Genomic DNA, 20903 nt, shown 5'->3' on the forward strand with positions numbered 1-20903 from the left:
GGAAGGAAAGAAGGAAGGAAGGAAGGAAAGAAGGAAGGAAGGAAGGAAGGAAGGAAGGAAAGAAGGAAGGAAGGAAGGAAGGAAGGAAAGAAGGAAGGAAGGAAAGAAGGAAGGAAGGAAGGAAAGAAGGAAGGAAGGAAAGAAGGAAGGAAGAAAGGAAGGAAGGAAGGAAGGAAAGAAGGAAGGAAAGAAAGAAGGAAGGAAGGAAGGAAGGAAGGGAAATTTAAGTGTAATAAAACTTACTCATTCCAAATTCAACAACAAATGTCTTTTTACATTGCAGGAGACATTGACTTTAAAATAAGGAACTAGACAGCGATGAATGCCATTGCCTTTATTTTCATTATTATTTTGAAGGTTCTATACAGTACAAGAAGACAAGAAAATAAAGTCATGATGTTGAAAAAAGAGTCAGATATATCCTCGTTTTAAGATGATGGGTTTATATATAAAATTGAAGTAACATCATTCAATATTGTGATACTTAATAAGATAATTTGGCAAGGTAGTTGGATGTAAGACAAAACCGACAGCTTTTTATTATGCTACTCATAATTAATGATTTTGATAGTAATATTTTCTATTTGCTATTCAATATTTGGGGTCCATACATTTCAGTCCACAACGTGAGCAGCACTTTTCCCCCCATGGGCACTCACCATCCTGCAGGCACTTGGGTTTATCAATCTTGGCACATGCCGAGGGCTTGTGTGGGCAGAAACCTGTTTTGACTTTATGGGGTAAAAGAAGAAATTTGACCTTAAAATACTTGATCATAATTTGAGACAAATTTGGGGAATCTTGGGAATCTCAAACAGGGTTTTATTCTGGTTGAGCTTCTTACCTTTCCCCCTATAGTGGCAATAGACTGGGGGAGGCAGAGTATCAACTTTCTACAGCTAATAACTTGAGAAGCATCAAGAAAAGTCTTGAGATCTCTGATTTGTACCATCTGTTGGGGTTCCTGTCTGCTCCTATAGAATTCACGGATCTGGGTTATATAATCCCAGAGTACCACAGATGGCAGGAGTATTAGATAGCGCACAGAACTTTCTTGTTTTATAAATTGTAGGCACTGAAGACCATGTAGAGGGAAGTGAGTTGTCCAATGCCCAGTACAAAAGCTGAAGCCAGTTGAAAAGTCTTTGACTCCTGCCACCACACTATACTGAAACTTAGAACCTCAAAGCCACACCTGGACAATACCTGGTACTACATGGGGGAGTAAACACCTGCCTTAGAGGAGGCTGAAAAGTTGGCTTCTACCCAACAGCATTTGCTACCAATGTTTTCCCTAGCTCATCTTACAGGATGTGAATATGCTGTGCATGCTCTGAAGTTCTGTGCAGACATGAGGGCTTATTAGGAATACACCTCATGGTTATGAATTTTTTATGAATCAGTGGATATTGTCACCTTGCAAGCCAAAGTTTTCTTGGGGAAGAATAGAGAGCAATACTATTAATAATTGGCTTTGAAGAACAGCACAATAGTCTTCAGAGGTCAAGAGGTCAATATAACTTGGGCATTAAAGGGGTTCCCAAGGATCCTCAAAGGTAAGCCCAAGGGGCATCTGAGGTTCAAGATACCCCCCACTCCATGGCACAGAATGGCATCCTTGGCACATGTCCAGTAGATTTGGGAGGCATATCCCCAATCCTTACCTGTCCAGACATGGGCACAAACAAAGCCGCACCTGGATTCACAACATTTGTCTGATAGGGGACAATCGACGTCACTGTGACATGAAGATGAACACTCCTTACGGTCAGTGAAAGGGAAGAGTGGGCATTGTCCACTCTTAACTAAAACAAGAGCAGATGTGAGCTTCTTAAAACCCCATCTCCATCCCACCACTCTTCAAAGAGCTTTTCCTTCTCTTCAAAGCTAGTATCTTTCTGCAACTTGGTTCACCCTACCCTATCCATCTCCAGTAGGCTGTGGAAGAATAAAATGTCTCACCATATCATGGGATATGGCAGACAGCGTGCTGGGCTTGGTGCCTCAAACCCCATGGTAAAGTCCCAATCTTGCTACTTAGTGAGTTTCCTTTTTTACAAAATGGGATAATTATGTGAAATCTACACAAATCAGTGTAAGTCATTTTATGGTATTTGGCTTTACTTAGAATGAAATGAAGATCCATTGCAGTGTTCTCAGTAGAGAAGTGACACGGCCTGACTCATGTTTTGAAAGGGTCATTGTGGCTACTGTGTTGATTTGTAAGGAGGGTAGAAGCAGGGAGACCTTTTAGGAGGCTGTTGGGGTAATCCAAGGAGAAGATGGCTCCTCAGATCAGGGTGGTAGCTGTGGAGGTGGTCAGGTTTTACCAGATTGGGGATCCACTTTCAAGGTAGAACAAAAATTATTTTCCAACTTAATGGATGTTAATTGAGAAAGAGAGGCATCAAGTGTGATTTTGAAGTTTTTCAACCAAGGTGAGGAGTATGGATAGAACAGGTTTAGGTTAGGAGAGTAATGGTAAGAGATACTGGTTTCTGTGTATGTTTATGTTTAGCTTATTTTTCTTTTTTTGAGATACGGTCTCCCATTGTCACCCAGCTGAGCCTTAACTTCCCCAGCTCAAGTGATCTTTCCACCTCCTCAAGTGATCTTCCCAGCCTCCTGAATAGTTGGGACCACAGGCGCGTGACACCATGCCTGGTTTTTTGTTTGCTTTTTTATTTTGTGGAAATTGGATCTCATTATGCTGTCTATGCTGGTCTCAAACTTCTGGGCTCAAGTGATCCTCTCACCTCAGCCTCCCAAAGTACTAGGATTACAGGTGTAAGCTACTATGCCTGGCCCAAGGTTCTGTTTAAACAAGTTCAATGTGAGGTGTTTGTGAGGTACAGGTGGAGATATAGAGCAGATAGTGGAGTCTGGGAGTCAGATTTGGGCTGGAGATGTGACTCTGAGGGTCATTAGGACATATGTAGCATTTAAATCAGTTCTTTGGGGTTTTGTGCATGTATGCTCTTGTCTTCATCTGACTGCAGATTCTACAAGGGCTTCCCCAGGTCAGGCTCAGTTATGATGTGTTGAACTTTCAGAGGTATTATCAGGTTGCCTCTGAGTGTTAACCTAAATTTCCCGCGTATCAGCCCAAGCCCACTTCCCTGGTCTCCTCCTTCCTCCTAGGAGAGGAGACAAGAGTCTCATCCGCAGCCTCATGATTCCTTAGAGCTTCCCATGAAGGGAAGCTTGTGGTCCTAGTTTCAAGTCAGGCCCCAGGATTGCCTTGGCCATTCAGGCCCATGGGTCCATGGAATTAAAAGTCCACCTCTACCCCTGACCAACTGTGGGTCCTTGGGCAACGAACTTTACGTCTCTGACTCTTCTCTCATCTGTTAAGTGGTAGCAATGGTACATTTTTCAGCGTGCCTCACAGAATCTGAGGTAGAAATTGCAATGCTGCCCAGTAAATCACGCAGTGCTGCATTGTAAAGATCACTGGTCATCGTCTCAATTGTCACTATTTAGTGAACCCACACCATGAGACAGCCACTGTATCAAGTCTTGGTGTTTTTAATCACATATAATCCTGCCAACAACTCAATGAGTTGCTTACTGTTACTCCAGAATTACGGAAGAGGGAACTGAAACTCAAAGAAGTGAAGAACCTACAGCTAGTGGGAAAAGTCAGCTTTTAATTCAGGTCATTTGACTCCTAAATTTGGTAGGACACTGTCTCCCAGTGTTACTGGTGATGATCATTATACTAAGGAATAAATCCACAGCCTTCACCTTCACCCCACCCTACCCTCCACCTCCAGTGTGGACACTTACTCCATGGGATTCCAGAGCTGGCCTTTCTACACTTCATTCTAATACGAATCCTCAGTATGATGCTCAACAGGTTACTACGATGAGGAAACAACTTCTTCCAAGGAGCCACACATGGCTTTCCGGTCCCATTGGCCAAGATCTATTAACACTTTCTATACACTTTCTAGTTTTTGGTAGAGCCACTCTATTAGGTAAATACTATTATTAACCTCATTCTACAGACAAGGAAACTGAAACTTATCAAGGCAGGCAACTGGCCCAAGACCTCCCAGCTAGTAAATGACAGAGCTCAGTCTTGAACCAAGGAAGTTTAACCTCAAATCCTGAGCCTATAACCTCACCAGTACACTAGTTCTAGTTAAACTAGGCCCTCAGCTTTCCAGGAAATGGGTCTCACCAGTTAACATGCAGGACGTTTTGCAGTCATTCTCACTTAAGAAGTTGTTGGCATTTCCTTTGCAGCCGCTGTAGGTGAAGGATCTGCAGCGGTAATTTTCAAAGTCAAAATGCCAGCGCCGTGCTCTATCTTTGCAGTCTCCTTGGCTCACAGGTAGCGTGCAGGGTTCTGAGGTCAGGCAGCAAGGAGGGAAGGACATGAAGAGTAGAGATAAAAGGAGAGGGTCAGTTCTCTAGAATTTGTCATAGCTCCTGGTGTTATCACCTAAGTCATAAACGGAGTCAATGCAGGGGGGAAAAAGGCATAGGTTCTGGTCCTAGTTCTACTACTAATAGTCTGTGTTGTATGGCACCTCTGAGCCTCACTCTTTCCTTGTAAAGAATATTATAAAGCGCATATAAGAATCTTGTGGCCGGGCATGGTGGCTCACTCCTGTAATCCCAGTACTTTGGGAGGCCAAGGTGGTCGGATCACCTGAGGTCGGGGGTTCGAGACCAGCCTGACCAACATGGAGAAACCTGTCTCTACTAAAAATACAAAATTAGCTGGGTGTGGTGGCATGTGCCTGTAATCCCAGCTCCTCGGGAGGCTGAAGCAGGAGAATTGCTTGAACCTGGGAGGCAGAGGTTGCAGTGAGCCAAGATCGTGCCATTGTATTCCAGCCTGGACAACAAGAGCAAAACTCCGTCTCAAAAAAAAAAAGAACCTTATACTTTGGAGCTGATCCTTTTTCTCCATTGTTCTGAGCTGTGGGAGGGCAAGGGCAAGACTTGTTCAGCAACTATCAGGTTGGTATAAAAGTAATTGTGGTTTTTGCATTGTTGAAAATTGCCATTTGAGATTAGAATATATTCTTAAATAAATGTGATTATGTTATCCATCAATTTATTGCACACTTTCTGCTTCATGTATTTTTGCTAATGACATTACTTGCTGTTTATCTGATATTTCTTTTAGACTACAAATCCTGGCGAAACCATTACATCTGAGAAATGTGCTCAGCAAATCAATGAGAAGCACTGAAACCTGCAGAGCCTGCAGCTGGCATTAGTCAACAGAAAGGGCCAATTCTTCACAACAACGCCCAACCACACATCACACAACCAATGCAAAAGAACACATTGGGCTACGAAGTTTTGCTTCATCCACCATGTTGATCTGACCTCTCGCCAACGGACTACCACTTCTTCAAGCATCTCAACAATGATGAACTCTTGGAAAGCATTTTCTGCATCCTGCTGTTTGTGGATGTGTTTTTGCAGGGAAAACACATCCACAAACAGCAGGATGCAGAAAATGCTTTCCAAGAGTTCATCGAATACTGAAGCACAGATTTTTACACTACAGGAATAAACAATTTATTTCTCTTTGGCAAAAATGTGTTGATTGTAGTAGCTCTTCTTTTGATTAATAAAGATGTGTTTTGTTCTGTTTTGTTTTGTTTTTTTAAGAAAGAGTCTCGCTGTGTCACCCAGGCTGGAGTGCATTGGCGCAATCTCGGCTCACTGCAACCTTCACCTCCTGGGTTCAAGCAGTTCTCCTGCCTCAGCCTCCTGAGGACCTGGGATTACAGTTGCCTGCCACCATGCCTGGATAACTTTTGTATTTTTAGTAGAGACAGGGTTTCACCATGCTGGTCAGACTGGTCTCAAACACCTGATTTCAGGTGATCCCCCTGCCTCATCCTCCCAAAGTGCTGGGATTACAGGCGTGAGCCACTGTGCCCAGCCAATAAAGATGTGTTTGAGGCTAGTCATAATAATTTAAAATTCCCAGTCCAAAACCACAATTACTTTTGCATCCAAAGTGCCTAACAAAGTACCTACTACCTAGAAGGAATGAAATACCAAGGAAGAGACAGCCCCTGATGTCTGAACACTGATCTGACACTCCCAGCTAAGCCACATGGATCCTGTTGGACATTTAAAACGTCTCCTAGAACATCTATATCAAACAAAGTCACTCTGAGATCATGATGAAGTGAGACAAAAACAAGATCACTGTGAAACCTGCAAAATACTAAATGCCCCCCACCTCCCAGCTAACGTGAGCTAGCATGGCTTATGCTTCTCTGCCAACCAATCACAGCTTTATCCTCAGTTGAGTCTGCACTCCGTATAGTTAAGATTCACTGGGATAGCTAGTCATAGAATTGCCCCCACTTTCTGAAGCACCCAATCTGGAGCAAACTCTCACTACTTTAGACCCTCCCCTGAATTACCCAATCAAATCCCAAATCCTGTAATAGATTCTTTCTAGCAGCTTCCTACTGAAATGCCTCAGACTTGTCTAGGGTGAGCGTTTTCCCTCACTGCAATGAGTAATAAATCCAACTTGTTCAACTACAGTTGTATTCTCGTGGTCTTGGTCCAAAGAGCATTAACAACAGATATTTGTTGAATGAATGTGTGAGTGAGTGAATAAATTAGTTTTTATAAAAACATACAGTTCCCTACACATATTAGATGCCCAATACATTGGGTTACCAGAAAACCTCCTTGAAGATCGAAAAGTCGGAAGAATAATGCCAGCGTCTAAGCTGACTGAAGTTTCATTTAGTCACAGTGCCAAAAATAGTCTCTTAGACAGAGTGAGCATGCAACATGTATTAGTTATTTGTGAATGGTTGAATGTTGGACCAAAGAAGACCAGCATCAATATGGTGGTTGACAGTCACCATGCCCAGACTTATGATTTATACTTGAGGGTTAGGCATTGGATAAGAGAATGAAAAAACCACAAGCCCTGGGTCCTTGTCCTTCCATCCAAGGGAGTCTCTCAGCAAGTTTTGGGTAGAGCAAGAAGTGGGAACCTCTGTCCTCAGCCCAGATATCGCTACCTCGAAAGGGATCCAGGCACTTCTTCTGACAGGCAAAAAAGCAGCACTTCAGGTAGTTATCGCAGTCAGAATCTGTGAGGCATGAGTTCGGAAGTTCAGTGGTACAGCTGAGCCTCTCTCTGGGACACAACCCTGGTTTCTCTGCAAGAAAGAAACGTTCAAACTCACATTCCTTGAGAATTTCAGCTTTTTTTCTCCTATGGCAAAGGTGTATAGTGAAAATCTCCCAGATCTGTCCTCTGCCTTCAATTCATAGTTCTTGTTCTGCTTATATTTAGGGGCTAGTTCTGTTTATTAGCACTCAGATCCATTTAAATAGATCTGAATCAGGAATTTGTGTCCAAGCAGAACTGAAGGAGAAGCATCTTGGATTCCAGGGCAAAGGGTTAGGAAGGGACAAAGACCCTTTCTCTAAATGCAAAAGATCCTCTCTCTTCTTGAAACCTCATATTTAATGGTTAATTCCTTTGCCTCCAGTTGATAAAAGAAATTAGTAGTCTGATGGGGACATCATGGAAGTAGGGGTCAGGAGGTCTGATTTGTCCTTTGACTCCTGGTAAACTCAAGACCAATCTGAACTCAGTTGTGTGATTTTTAAGCAACCTCTAAGGAGTAGGAAATTGTGGAGTAGAAGAAGCATTGTAGTCAGGCAGATTTGGCTCAGGAGCCTGGCTCCAACACTAAACAGCTAAATAGTCTTGGAACATACTTCCCTTCATCTGAGTTATGTTCTTCCATCTTTAAAATGATAATGTCAATTCATGCCTTCCAGATTGATTATAAATGTTGAATAGGGTGATATCTATCATGCCTGGCACACGGTAAGACCTTGGCAAATATGGAGTTGCTTTCTACCTTTTATTTATTTATTTATTTATTTATTTTACTAAAAACTAGGAGAGGCAAGGGAAAAATTAAAGACTCAAGTTAGTTGACCTTAAGATTAGAGATTATCTCTAATTTTAAGATCTAATCTCTGGCCCAGACCCAGTCAATGAGGTCATCGAAAAGCGGAGTTTTCTTCTGGTTGGCGGAGAAGAATTGATCAGAGAGATTCAAATGATGAGAAGAATCCAACATGCTATTTGTAGCTTTGAAGATGGTTGAAGCCAAGTGCCAAGGCAAGAGGGCGACATCTAGAAGTGACAGCCAGTAAGAAAGACTCAGTCCTACAACTCCAAGGAAATGATTCTGCTACAACCAGGGAACTTGGGAGAGGACCCTGCATCCAAAATGAGAACTACAACCCTGGCTGACATTACAATCTCAGCCTGGTAAGAATCAGAGCAGAGAACCCAGATGCACCATGCCAGACTTCTGACCCACAGGCAATTTTGCTACGTAACATAGCAAAGGGTAGCTCATACAGTGCACAATGTGTCTCCATGATTCTAAACTGAACATCCCTCCAGTGGAATCTGGCCAGAGAGGCATGATCCTTTCAGATACTACTGAGTCTTGGGATTGTAGAACTTTAGAGTGGAAAGAACCATATTTATCATTGTCACTAAACTTCTGATTTCATGGATTAAAAGAAATGAGGTCAGATAGGATAATGCAGCACATCAGGGGCAGGTCTGTGGCTTGCAATCCAGGACTCACTTCAGAAGCCCACATCTTCCCTGAGGACTGGCCACTGAGACTTTGAGTACTTTCCATCAATACTTCTTGTCATTAATGACCCCTCCAAGAATGGACTATAGCTAAGAAGAGTATGTGGTTCCTAATTTGGAGAGTAAATAAAAATCATCTGGCCGGGCACGGTGGCTCAAGCCTGTAATCCCAGCACTTTGGGAGGCCGAGGCAGGTGGATCACGAGGTCGAGAGATCGAGACCATCCTGGTCAACATGATGAAACCCTGTCTCTACTAAAAATACAAAAAATCAGCTGGGCATGGTGGCACGTGCCTGCAATCCCAGCTACTCAGGAGGCTGAGGCAGGAGAATTGCTTGAACCCAGGAGGCGGAGGTTGCGGACAGCCGAGATCGCGCCATTGCACTCCAGTCTAGGTAACAAGAGCGAAACTCCGTCTCAGAAAAAAAAAAAAAAAAAAAAAAAAAAAAAACTACACATCTTTCAGAAAATAGAGACTCTAAACTGAATCAGAATCTCTAGAAAGTGCATCCTTGGGACTCTACTTTTTAAAAAGAACCCCGGGTGATCCTAAAGCAGGCAGCAGGCACCAGGAAGTAGGTGGACTTGGGAACCATTGTTCTAGGTTTAGGCAGAGAGACGGAGTTCAGCAAATCAAACAGGGACACCTCCAAAGGGGTAAAAAGGCATAGAAAGGGAAACCTTGCGATTGTGAAGACAAACTTCTCTCTTACTAGTGTTGACCCCATTCTCCATCTTGCTTCCTGGAGCCATTTAAACCTTTACTGGGTTTCAGTCATTTTAGCTCCTTTCCCCGTTGTCAGCTTGAACTCTCACTTATTAATTAAAAATACTTCCTCTATTTCTGGTCAGCTCTTCTCAACCAATTACCTGTGAGTATATGCATACCCCGCAAGTTTCTCTGCATCTACTGAGGATGCTCCCCAGATATCTGGTCTCAGTTGTCTTCTGACATTACTTGACACATACTTCCTGGTTGATCCCACTCATTCCTATGATCCCAGCTATGATTCTCATATCTTCCTCCAGACTCATCCTCTATTCCAAGCTAAAGACTCTTATTTCGACCTCCTTAGGAAAAACACCATCTGGGCATCTCAGAAGCACCTCTGTTACAACATATTTAAAACAGAACTATTATCTCCTTATGCCCAAGCACCACCTTATTTCTATTCCACATCTTGGCATTTGGCATCAACAGGTCCAGTCTGTTATTAGAATCTGGAGATCCATTTCTTCCTCTCTGCCAGCCCAGCATCCTATCAGTCATAGACTTGGATCAATTCTATATCCTAAATCTCTCTCCAAACCCTGTTTCCTCCTTCTCTTTACTACCACTCCCTCAGATCAGCACCTGACCTCATCCCTTGTCTCTCCTCAACTGCTTCAGCAGCCTCCTCACTGATCCTGTCCCCTCAGGTTCATGCCTAATGGCTCATTAATTTTAAAAATATTAAACATGTGTGTGTGCGTGTGTGTGTGTGTGTGTGTGTGTGTGTGTGTAGTGGAAATGAATGTGATCACCCAAGAAGTATGTGTCAAGTGATGTCATAAGACAGAGGAGACCAGATCTCTGGGGAGCATCCCCAGTAGATGCAGAGAAACCCTTGGGGTGTGCATGTCAGGAAGGAGACCACATACATCATCTCCTTCCATATGTACATATGGAAAAGTTAGGGAAATAATTTGGGGGGATACAAGTGAAGAAAGGATGTGGAGGCCCAGGGTGGTGAGCAGGGGTAGCTTTCTATGGCCCCAAATCCATGGCAGAGGGGACCTCATCTGACACTGGTACTGGCCTCATATCTAACCCTCGTCCCCAAGTACAAGGATGGTTTCTAAGGAAGAATGATTTCTAAGGAAGAATAGATGCAGCTTTTTTTTGAACCCACCTTTGCCCTTATTCTCCAGCCATGCAGAGGTCCACTCCAAAGCAAGGGAGAGAAGCAGCAGGAAAGCTACATTCCTCCAGGAGAAGGTGAAGCTGTGGAGAGGAAGGTGCCTATGTGGATGAGAAGAGAAGTGGCAGGTAAGCACAATCTAGAGAGAGACACAAAGTGGGTGCAGAGAAACCTTAGCAATGAGCCACCAGTTTCCCTGAGTTCACAGGTAAGAAGACTGGCACCGGCATGGGGAAGGGATTGGTCTGAGGTCAGATGGTGAGTGAAGGTGGGTGTGAAGACATTCCGTTTCAGGACCCTGGCCAGTTCCCATACTCTGCCATGGTGCTGTACTTTGTCCTACCCAGACACCTGCCTATTGTCGTGTTCCTGGGTGAGAGGCCAAACTCAAATGATCTCAAGGATTTGTTTGGAACAGCTGCAGAGCTGGTTTGCCCACAGTCACTCCGGGGGCAATCCCAGACACTAGTGAGCATCTTTTCTTCGCTCCACTGATGACAGAAATGGATAGTACAAGATTTTCCAGAGGGCCTGGGCATGCTCTACTGGATCTTGGTATGCCAGAAGCAATAATGATCTCAGATGACCTTGGATTAACAAAGAAATTCCTTTTATTCCTTCTTTTGCTATTCAAGCCTAGAATCTTATGATACTCCCAGACAACCAGGCTTGTTCAGGCTGGGGTACCTATATCCCTCAGGATACAGGAAGATTTTCTAGGAAGTGCACAGGTACAGAGGGATCTAAGGACATTATTGATTCTTAAACTACATATCTACTTTTTCCTGAAGCTGATCTACTTGAGAATGAGCCATCTTGAAGTTCTCATTTTCATCCTCTTTTTCATTAAGTCCTTCGTCTTTAATTTTTTTTTTTAAAAGGCATACTTCTAGGCTGGGCACGGTGGTTCACTGTAATCCCAGTGCCTGTAATCCCAGCACTTTGGGAGGCCGAGGCGGGTGGATCACGAGGTCGAGAGATCGAGACCATTCTGGTCAACATGGTGAAACCTCGTCTCTACTAAAAATACAAAAATTAGCTGGGCATGGTGGTGCGTGCCTGTAATCCCAGCTACTCGGGAGGCTGAGGCAGGAGAATTGCTTGAACTCAGGAGGCAGAGGTTGTGGTGAGCCGAGATCGCGCCATTGCACTCCAGCCTGGGTAACAAGAGCGAAACTCCGTCTCAAAAAAAAAAAAAAAAAAAAAAAATACTTCTTACCTATCTCTCACATGTATTCAAAGTGTAAAAACTTCTGAATTCCAAACAAAGGAACAATTCAAGAATGCATTTTCCTGAGGATGCTTTCCATGGAAGCAAACCAAAGAAAGTATGGGTAAGAAATACCAACGAGTCAGGACCGGTTTCATTCAGGTGGCAAACTCACACTAAGCCACTGTGCCTTTTGCTGTCTACCCTAGAAATAGGATTCAGAAGTGTGATGGTTGCCACTGGGATGCATATTGAGACATTTATTTGAATTGAAAAATGAAGTCATTCTTTTGTGGGAGAAAATAAGTTTGACTAATATGGCTGCTGGAGGACTGACTTTGCCAATTAGTCAAACGTGTGCCATCAAGTTTTTTTTAAAAAAAAAATTTAAAGTATGCAGTAAGATAAAAGCATTTTATAAAAGTAATCATATAAAAATTTTTTAAAACTGTATGTTTGCAAAATGCTTTCAAACTTTCCTATATTTTGAAACCATAATGTTTAAACTTTCCAACACTTACAAAGTATATCAGATTAGAAAAGGTGATTAAATGAAAGAGTGACATGTATGATTAATCACATTATTAATCATTTGGTAGATGCTGGTAAAGCCTTTTTGGTAAACTTTCCAGAAATTAAGACAATCACTTGTGATTTGTGATTAGTATTCTACCTGCTATAAAACAAATCATTTTGCAAGATACCAGGTGTTCAATTCTATGCCTTTATAAAAATTGAAGAAGAGTTTAATCAAGCTACTGATTAATGATTAAATTAAATCATTAAAATAATTTTTAAATGTTTAAAATTATTTTAGTATAATCTCTGGAGATCAATAACATATTGCTGGCTGGGCGCGGTGGCTCATGCCCGTAATCCCAACATTTTGGGAGGCCAAGGCGGGTGGATCACTTGAGGTCAGGAGCTGGAGAACAGCCTGCCCAACGTGGTGAAACCCCATCTCTGCTTTAAAAAAATACAAAAATTAGTGGAGCATGGTGGTGCCTGCCTGTAATCCCAGCTACTCGGGAGGCTGAGGCAGGAGAATTGCTTGAACCTGAAAGGTGGAGGTTGCAGTGCGCCAGGATCCTGCCACTGCACTCCAGCCTGGGCGACAATGTGAGACTCAGTCTCAAAATAAAATAAATAACATATTGCTAAATTGTATGTAGTAGAAGTGCATTCCTAAATAAACCCAAGGCAATAGTTAACAAAAAGGCAAAGAAGTAAATAGATTTAGTTTAAAATACAGTCACCCTTTGGTATCTTTGTAGGATTAGTTCCAGGAACCCTCATGGATGCCAAAATCCTTCGATGCTCACGTCCGTTTTATAAAATGGCATAATATTTGCACATAACCTACACACATTCTTCCGAATACTTGAAAATCGTGCCTACTACCATTATAAATGCTATGCAAATAGTTGTTGTACTATATTTGTATTGTTTTTATTATTGTGGTTCTTTTACTGTTTTTTTCTAAAGGTTTTCTATCTACAGTTGATTGGACCTGTAGATGCGGATCCTAGGCATACAGAGGGCCAACTGTAAATGCCAAAAAACAAAATCAACTACAAAATAGCACTATCAATGTTAACTATTTTCAAATACAAGTAGGCACTGTACATATATGCATCGAATCATGTTCTCATTCACTGATATAAGTGTAGGTGTACCTCCAAACAAGTTACTATGAGGGTAAATACATAAATATATTCAAATAAATATACAACCCAAATCATAAGCCACAGATCACCCACCATTTTCCAAGACCAAAATTTTCACATAAATATTTACAGCCAAATATCAGTGTAAATTAACACACTTACATATACAGATATATGAAAATACCAGAATTCAAAGTGACATGAAGACATGTACCACAGGTGTTTATGCATAAACACACAGCTCGGTCAGAAACAGCCCAAACAGAAACAGTGCTGTGACCTTCTCACTAGTGATGAAAATTCAACAGTTCACAATAAAATTGACTTTTAAAATGCTCATGCTTTAAATAATAGAGACAAAGAAACCAGACTTCTAAAGCCACTTCCCACTGCCACTGATTTTCTTATAAGTTGGTAATGTGAAGACCACTTCAAAAACTTAAAAACAAAGGGAGATTGGTGACTCCCATCTGGAATAAATATTTGCTAAATGAAATCACTGAAAATGAATAGAAAAATATTCTGTAAAATTAGCTAAATTATTTTTACTTTTTTTTTTAAGAGACAGAATCTCACTCTGTCACTCAGGCTGGAGTGTAGCAGCGCCATCCTAGCCCACTGTAGCTGCAAACTTCTGGACTCAAGTGATCCTCCTGCCTCAGCCTCCTGAGTAGCTAGGATTACCAGCATGCACCACCATGCATGGCTCAAATTCTTTTTACTTTGAAGGGCCTGCTAGAGACTTGCTACTGCTCTAATTCACATCTTGGAGAGGCAAAACTAAAAAAGCTGTTGCTGTACTCAGGTGCTGTGGGAGAACCCAGGAAAAATGGTCTGAACTGAAAACCTCCATCTCCACTGCCCCAGTTTCCAGCTGGTATACTGGCCAAAGAAAACTTGGAGTTGTTCCCTCATGGGAAGCCAAAAACACCAGACTGCAATTATGGATGAGCTAAGGATATCTTCCTGGTTTGGAATAGTGGTGTTTCGTAGCCTAAGTCTGTCAAAGAGGTGCTTAATTCAATAGCTTTCAATATTGACTGCGTCATCATGCCCGGCTAATTTTTGTATTTTGAGTAGCCACAGGGTTTCACCATGTTGGCCAGGCTGGTCTTAAACTCCTGGCCTCAAGTGATCCTTCTGCCTTGGCCTCCCAGAGTGCTGGGATTACAAGCATGAGCCACTGTGCCCAGCCTTTGTATGCCTGTTCAAGTCCTTTGCCCATTTTTAAATTTAACAAAATATATGAAAGATCTGTACACTGAAAACTATGAAACATTAATGAAAGAAATTGGAGAAGACATAAATAAATGAAAAGAGATTGCATGTCCATGGATTAGAAGAATTGATACTGTTAAAATACCCATATTACCCAGAACCTACCTTTTTCCCCAAATAGTAGAGGTTGCACTTTGCAGAAAACTTAGTGGCATTTTGCAATTGAAAGGTCTATAGATGACCAGGAGCTGGAGGAACAGTGTGAATTTCCAGGTTACAATATTTAGAAACTACAGGTAAGGGCCCGCTATGACTCTACTACATCTCACTATCCTCTTGTTCTCCACCGTTAGGCACTTGCCCAGCCCCATGGGCGTTTCCACAGCTGAGAGCTCCCAGCTCACACCCCTCCTCATCCCCATAGCATAGCATATTCTGATGCATGGCTACTCAACCAGATATGGGTCTTTAGCCTCAGTCACTAGGAAACAGACCTTGAGGAGGTCATCTAGCTCCATGAGTCTCTTTAATGCACCTTGCCCTAAGTTCAGACAGAGTCAGTAAGTAAATTAGTAAGCCTCATCTAAGGATGTTTTCTTCTAAATACCATCTACTCAGATATCCACATTCTGACACTGAAGAAGGATAATTTATAAATATTGAGTACAGAATACTCTGTGTATATCTCCATACCATGTGGTTAAAATATTTTAAATCTTTTAAATGTTTTGTCCTTTTGACCTGTCAATAATTGAGAAAGGTGTGTCAAGGGCCCTCAACACAGCCATAGATTTCTCAATTTATGCCTATAATGACATCAATGTTTGCTTTAATATATCCTGATTTGATTGGTTTAGGTAAATACAAATGTATTCCTGGTGAATTGAGTCTTTTACCATTATCTAGCAAGCCCTCCTTATCCTTAAAGATAAAACTTTATCTTAGAGTTTTCTTTCTTTTTTTTTTAGGCAGAGTCTCCTTCTGTCTGTCTCCCAGGTTGGAATACAGTGGCACAATCTCGGCTGACTCCAACCTCTGCCTCCTGGGTTCAGATGACTATCTTGCCTCAGCCTCCCAAGTAGCTGGGATAACAGGTATGTGCCACCAAACCAGTAATTTTTGTAATTTTAGTAGAGACGGGGTCTTGCCATGTTACCCAGGCTGGTCTTGAACTCCTGGCCTCAAGCAATCTGCCTGCCTTGGCCTCCCAAGTGTTGGGATTACAGGCATGAGCCACTGTGCCTGGCTGTCTTAGAAGTTTCTATTGCCTAATATTAATCAAACTATACTTTCTCTTCTTTGTTTGCATTTGCCTATTCTTTTTTTCATTCTTTTGCTTTCAACCATTCTACTTAAGTTTTAAGTTTATCCTTCAAATAGTGTAAATCTACGTTGTAAAAATTCTATCCATCTATTATTACCTATTCATTGACATTTATGGGCACTAATGACATATTTGGATTCATCTCTACAATCTTATTATGAGTTATCTACTCTCAGTCCTCATTATTCAGATTCTGTACTTGCAAATTTGCCTTCTTGCTGCAATTTATTAATTACCCAAGAATCAATATTCATGATGCGTTTGTGGTCATTCAGGGATATGTTCAGAGTGGCAAAAAATTTGAGTCACTCAACATACACATTCCTAGTTGAAGTCAAACAAGACAGTGCTCTGCTTGTTTAAGCTCTTCCACTGCTATAAACAAGCTTCCTTTTTACAATCTATTTAGTGTCACATTTTTCACATTTTTGTGCTTTTTGTTGGTGAGTTCACAGTTTAAAATGGCCACCAAGAGTTGCTAAAGTGCTGTCAGGTGTCCTAAGAGCAAGAGGCCTGTGATGTGCCTTACAAAGAAATGACTTGTGTTAGATAAACCAGGTTCAGGCATGAGTTACAGGGCTTTCAGCCACATTTCAGCGTTAACAAACAGTAATATATATTATGTATATATTATGTAAGGTGTCTTTTTTTTTTTTTTTTTTTTTTAGACAGAGTCTCCCTCTGTCTCTCAGGCTGGAGTGCAGTGGTGTGATCTCAGCTGACTGCAATGTCCACCTCCTGGAGTCAAGCAATTCTCCTGCCTCAGCCTCCCAAGTAGCTGGGACTACAGGTGTGTGCCACCATGCCTGGCTAATTTTTTGTACTTTTAGTAGAGACGGGGCTTCACAGTGTTGGCCAGGATGGTCTCAATCTCCTGGCCTCATGATCCACACACCTCAGCCTCCCAAAATGCTGGAATTACAGGCGTGAACCACTGTGCCCCTATTTTATATATATATATATATTTTTTTAATATCTTTTTTTTGTCTTTTTTTTAATTTTTTTGTTTTGCCCCTATTTTTTAAACATGTATATAGGCAGGGCATGATGGTTTACGCTTGTAATCCCAGCACTTTGGGAAGTAAAGGTGAGCAGATCACCTGATGTCAGGAGTTCAAGACCAGCCTGGTCAATATGTTGAAACCCTGTCTTTACTAAAAATACAAAAATTAGCCCAGCATGGTGGCGCACGCCTATAGTTCCAGCTACGTGGGAGGCTGAGGCAGGAGAATTGCTGGAACCCATAAAGCAGAGGTTGTGGTGAGCCAAGATCTCGCCACTGTGCTCCGGCCTGGGAGGCAGAGAGAGAATCCCTCTCAAAAAAAAAAAAAAGAAAAAAAGTATATAGAGTTTTATTTAATAACTAGCCATGAAGGTTAAAAAACAGAAAGTAGCCAGCCTCCCAGAAGCCCTCTGTGTGAACCTTCTATATCGCGTGTCTTCAAATAGAAGCATACATAAAACAAGATTATGTAATGATCAAATGATGAAAATGTGTGGTCAGAGGCTTGCATTTTCCCTGGGAGCAACGGCTTATTATTTGCTTATCCAGTGTTCACAGTGACTTTACAGAACATAACTACCCACAAGTAATGAGTGTCAACTGTATTTGTATTACTTTGGGGTAGAAATAACTTTAAGCTCTCCACGGCTTGCCTAGGTAGCAAATTGTCTACTGCTTTGCTCCAAGCGGGGGCTCTACTCCAGGCTTTTGGACCAAGAATAAAGCAGCAGCCTCTATGTGGATCAGGCCCCTTCTCCTGGCAGAGGGGAAGTGCAGAGGAGCTGGCAGGAGCTCAGAGTGCAAAACTCACAATGCATATGCCACATCTGCTCATATTCCAACAGGCAAAGCACAGCTGACAGCAAACCCAAAGTCAATGAGGCAGAAATTTGTCTTCCTTCCACAGGTAGTTCTGTAAATTGCAAGGTAATGGGCAGGAGTGTCCTCTTAAAGGAAAGATGGAATGAATAACTGAATAATAGTATAACCTATCACTATTACTCCTTTTTAAATTTTTTTACTGTTTAGACACATATTATATGTTTGTTTGTTTGCTTATTTGTTTAAAAATATCAAACTTTACCCTGCTCAGCTCTGAACTTCCACACTGGGCCACTCACAGATGCCCAACTTACCCTACTTGGGCTCCAACAGCCATATCAGGTTGCATTCGAGACCAGCCTGGCCAACATGTTGAAACCCCATCTCTACCAAAAATACAAAAATTAGCCGGACGTGGTGGCACATGCCGGTAGTCCCAGCTACTCAGGAGGCTAAGGCAGGAGAATCGCTTGATGCATTGATGCCCTCTTCACCCTGCTTAGGCTCTGATTCCTTATATGAGACAGCCCTGTTCTGTGAGACCCCTCCTCGCTGTGCTTGGCCCACCTCCCCAGAGCACATCACCCTTACTTCTAGATATCCTCCTCATCTCCTTGGGCTGTGAATCTCCATGTCTGGCTGCCCACCCCCATAGACACCCTCCTCACCCTCCTTCAGTTCAGACAGTCCACATCAGGCCTCCTCCCTATGGGGACAGCTTCCTCACTTTGCTGCAGCTCTGAGGCTCCTCCCTTATCTGTTCCCCCTCCTGGACACTCTGCTCACCCCACTCAGGCTCTCATTCTATGCCAGGCTGCCCCTCTAGCCCTAGGGGGATGCCTTTCTCAACATGGGCAGGCTGATCTCCATGATATGCTGCTTCTCGCCTCTTCACTGAGCCTTCTCATGCCATCACTCCAGCACACCATGCCAGCAGCCCTCCTACAGAAATGCCCTCCTTGACCTGTTCCAGCTCTGATGCCCACACAGAACCAGCTGTTGCTCCCTTCCCTTTGGGGCAAACGCCTACCTTGCTCTGCCCTATCTAATGGCTTTAGGACTGACTAGTTCAGTTAGTAAAGAAAATGAGAGAAAATAAGGAAGAGCTACTTTTCCTTTTTGTAAAAATATGTATAGTGAAAACATAGCACAAAAACAAAAATATGCATAAAACAGTGTTCAGCCTAATGAACTATTACTAAGTGATCATTCATTAAACTATCACTGAGCTCAAGTAAAAGATCAAGTAAAAGTAAACCGTCATTGAGATCAAGTAAAAGATTTCCAACACGTTTATTCTTTTCCAATCTCAACCTTTTCTTATCCTCTCAAAGGCAGCTAATGGTAGTGACTTTGTTTTTCACATTTTCAAGATCGTATGTATTCCCCTAAATATGTTCTTGTTTTTATCTGCTTCTGTACTATATCAATGAAGTCACTTGGAATATATTATTTTGTGCCTGGCTTTTTGTGTTCAACATTATATTTATGAATTCCATCCACATTGCTGTGTGTATTTTGTCAATTTTCATTGCTGTGCCATCTATTGTATGACTACACACATATCCCTACTCTATTGAGTTGTTTATAGTTTGCAGCTGTTAAGAATAAAGCTGCTATGAACACTCTGTGTGTGTTTGCTGGAGCAAAGGTGCACGTGTTCTTGTAGGTTATATATTCAAGACAGGCAATGCTGGGTTGCAGGGCATGCGTATCTTCAGCTTCTCAAGCTGATGCCAAATTATTTCCCAAAAATGTTGTACCAATTCACAGTTTTGCTATTGGTAGTTGAGAGTTCCTGTTGTTCCATATCTATGTTGTATGTAGAATTGTCGGAATCTTTTCATTTTTACCATCCTGCTATGAGTATAGAAATACACCATTGTGGACTAAATTTACATATCTTGACTAGTAATGAGGTTGAGCACATTTTTAGATCTTTATTAACCACTTGGATATCCTTTCTGTGATCTTCTGTTCAACTGTTTTGCTCATTGTTGTCTGATTTTTTCTTGCTGATTTCTACTGGAGTCGTGTCTTTCATCAGTTATATGTATTATAAACATCTTCCAGGATCCAGAGTAATCGTCTAAAACTTTTATTGGTTTGTCTTTTACCTTTTGAATGAAGGTTTTCATCACATGCCTTTCCTACTCCAAAGACAGAATCAGGAATCCTTTTTCTATGTTTTTTCCCCTACAATACAGTAACTAATATCTGAAGTCTTTGTGGACCTTTGCTGTTGGTTGTTTTTCTTGATTTTTTTAATCTTGTGTTCTTAAGCTCTGCGTGATTTTTTTTTTATTGTGAGAGTATATATTTAATAGAAGTTTATGTATGTAATGGTACTTTACCTGTGGAATTTCTTGGATTCCTGTGTTTAAAGAAGCATTCTTCAGAATCAATTTGTCTTCAATTTTTCCCTGACAACTCATGTTATTTTGAATTAAATTCATAGCCTTAGATTTCTCAGACTATGCACGTGTGCCAGTTTTCCTACTCTGCTCTTATGAAAGGAAACTAGATTCCAGCTACAAATTCTCAGAATAGTCTTTTTCCCCACTTTGCTCAGAGCCAAAGCCAAGACAGGCAAGTTCCTCTACTGTAGTTGTGGATGCGGATGTTTCTGTATCATCCTTTTATAAGGTGTCGGCATTTGGGGATCCTTGTAAGTGAGATTTCTGATCTGACTTTTCACATTGCCTGGGGCTTAGCTATTTTTTCTTGCCCTTGCCAGAGGCCCACTAAAATTCAAACTGCAGATTACCAGGCATTGACAGATACCCCCAGAAAAACTCTGACTAAAGCACTGCCTTATCTCTCTGGAGTCATGCCTTCATATCATTTTTGGCTTTCAAGAATTCCTCTTTCTTGCCAACTGACTCATTGATTTAAAGAGTCATGCATTTTCAGTATTTTAGACAGTAGTTTGGGGGTGTGTTTTGCTGGGAATAGTTTCTAAGAGTCCTAGTTAACATTAAATTTTATATATGAAATTACACAGTAAGTGAAACAGTCCAAATAATATACAGAGAAAAGTTAATAATTTCTAAGCCACGTCTCTCCATTTCCTCTCAACATTAATTGCCTTGGTTATTAGTTAATAACCAATTTTAAT

The 20903-nt window shown here is 41.7% G+C and overlaps 1 protein-coding gene across 1 annotated transcript; it reads right to left on the reverse strand.

Annotated features, from left to right (window-relative positions):
• Nucleotides 1-591: 591 nt before the first annotated feature.
• Nucleotides 592-18479, reverse strand: WFDC8 (WAP four-disulfide core domain 8). Its single transcript, XM_010346912.2, is given in 6 exon segments — nt 592-731; nt 1665-1805; nt 4187-4354; nt 7026-7166; nt 10533-10642; nt 18454-18479. Coding segments are annotated over 6 exon segments (726 nt in total).
• Between the last annotated feature and the right edge of the window lie 2424 nt (nt 18480-20903).

The sequence above is a fragment of the Saimiri boliviensis genome, chromosome 9 (assembly GCF_048565385.1).
Source record: "Saimiri boliviensis isolate mSaiBol1 chromosome 9, mSaiBol1.pri, whole genome shotgun sequence".
Classification (NCBI taxonomy): domain Eukaryota; kingdom Metazoa; phylum Chordata; class Mammalia; order Primates; family Cebidae; genus Saimiri; species Saimiri boliviensis.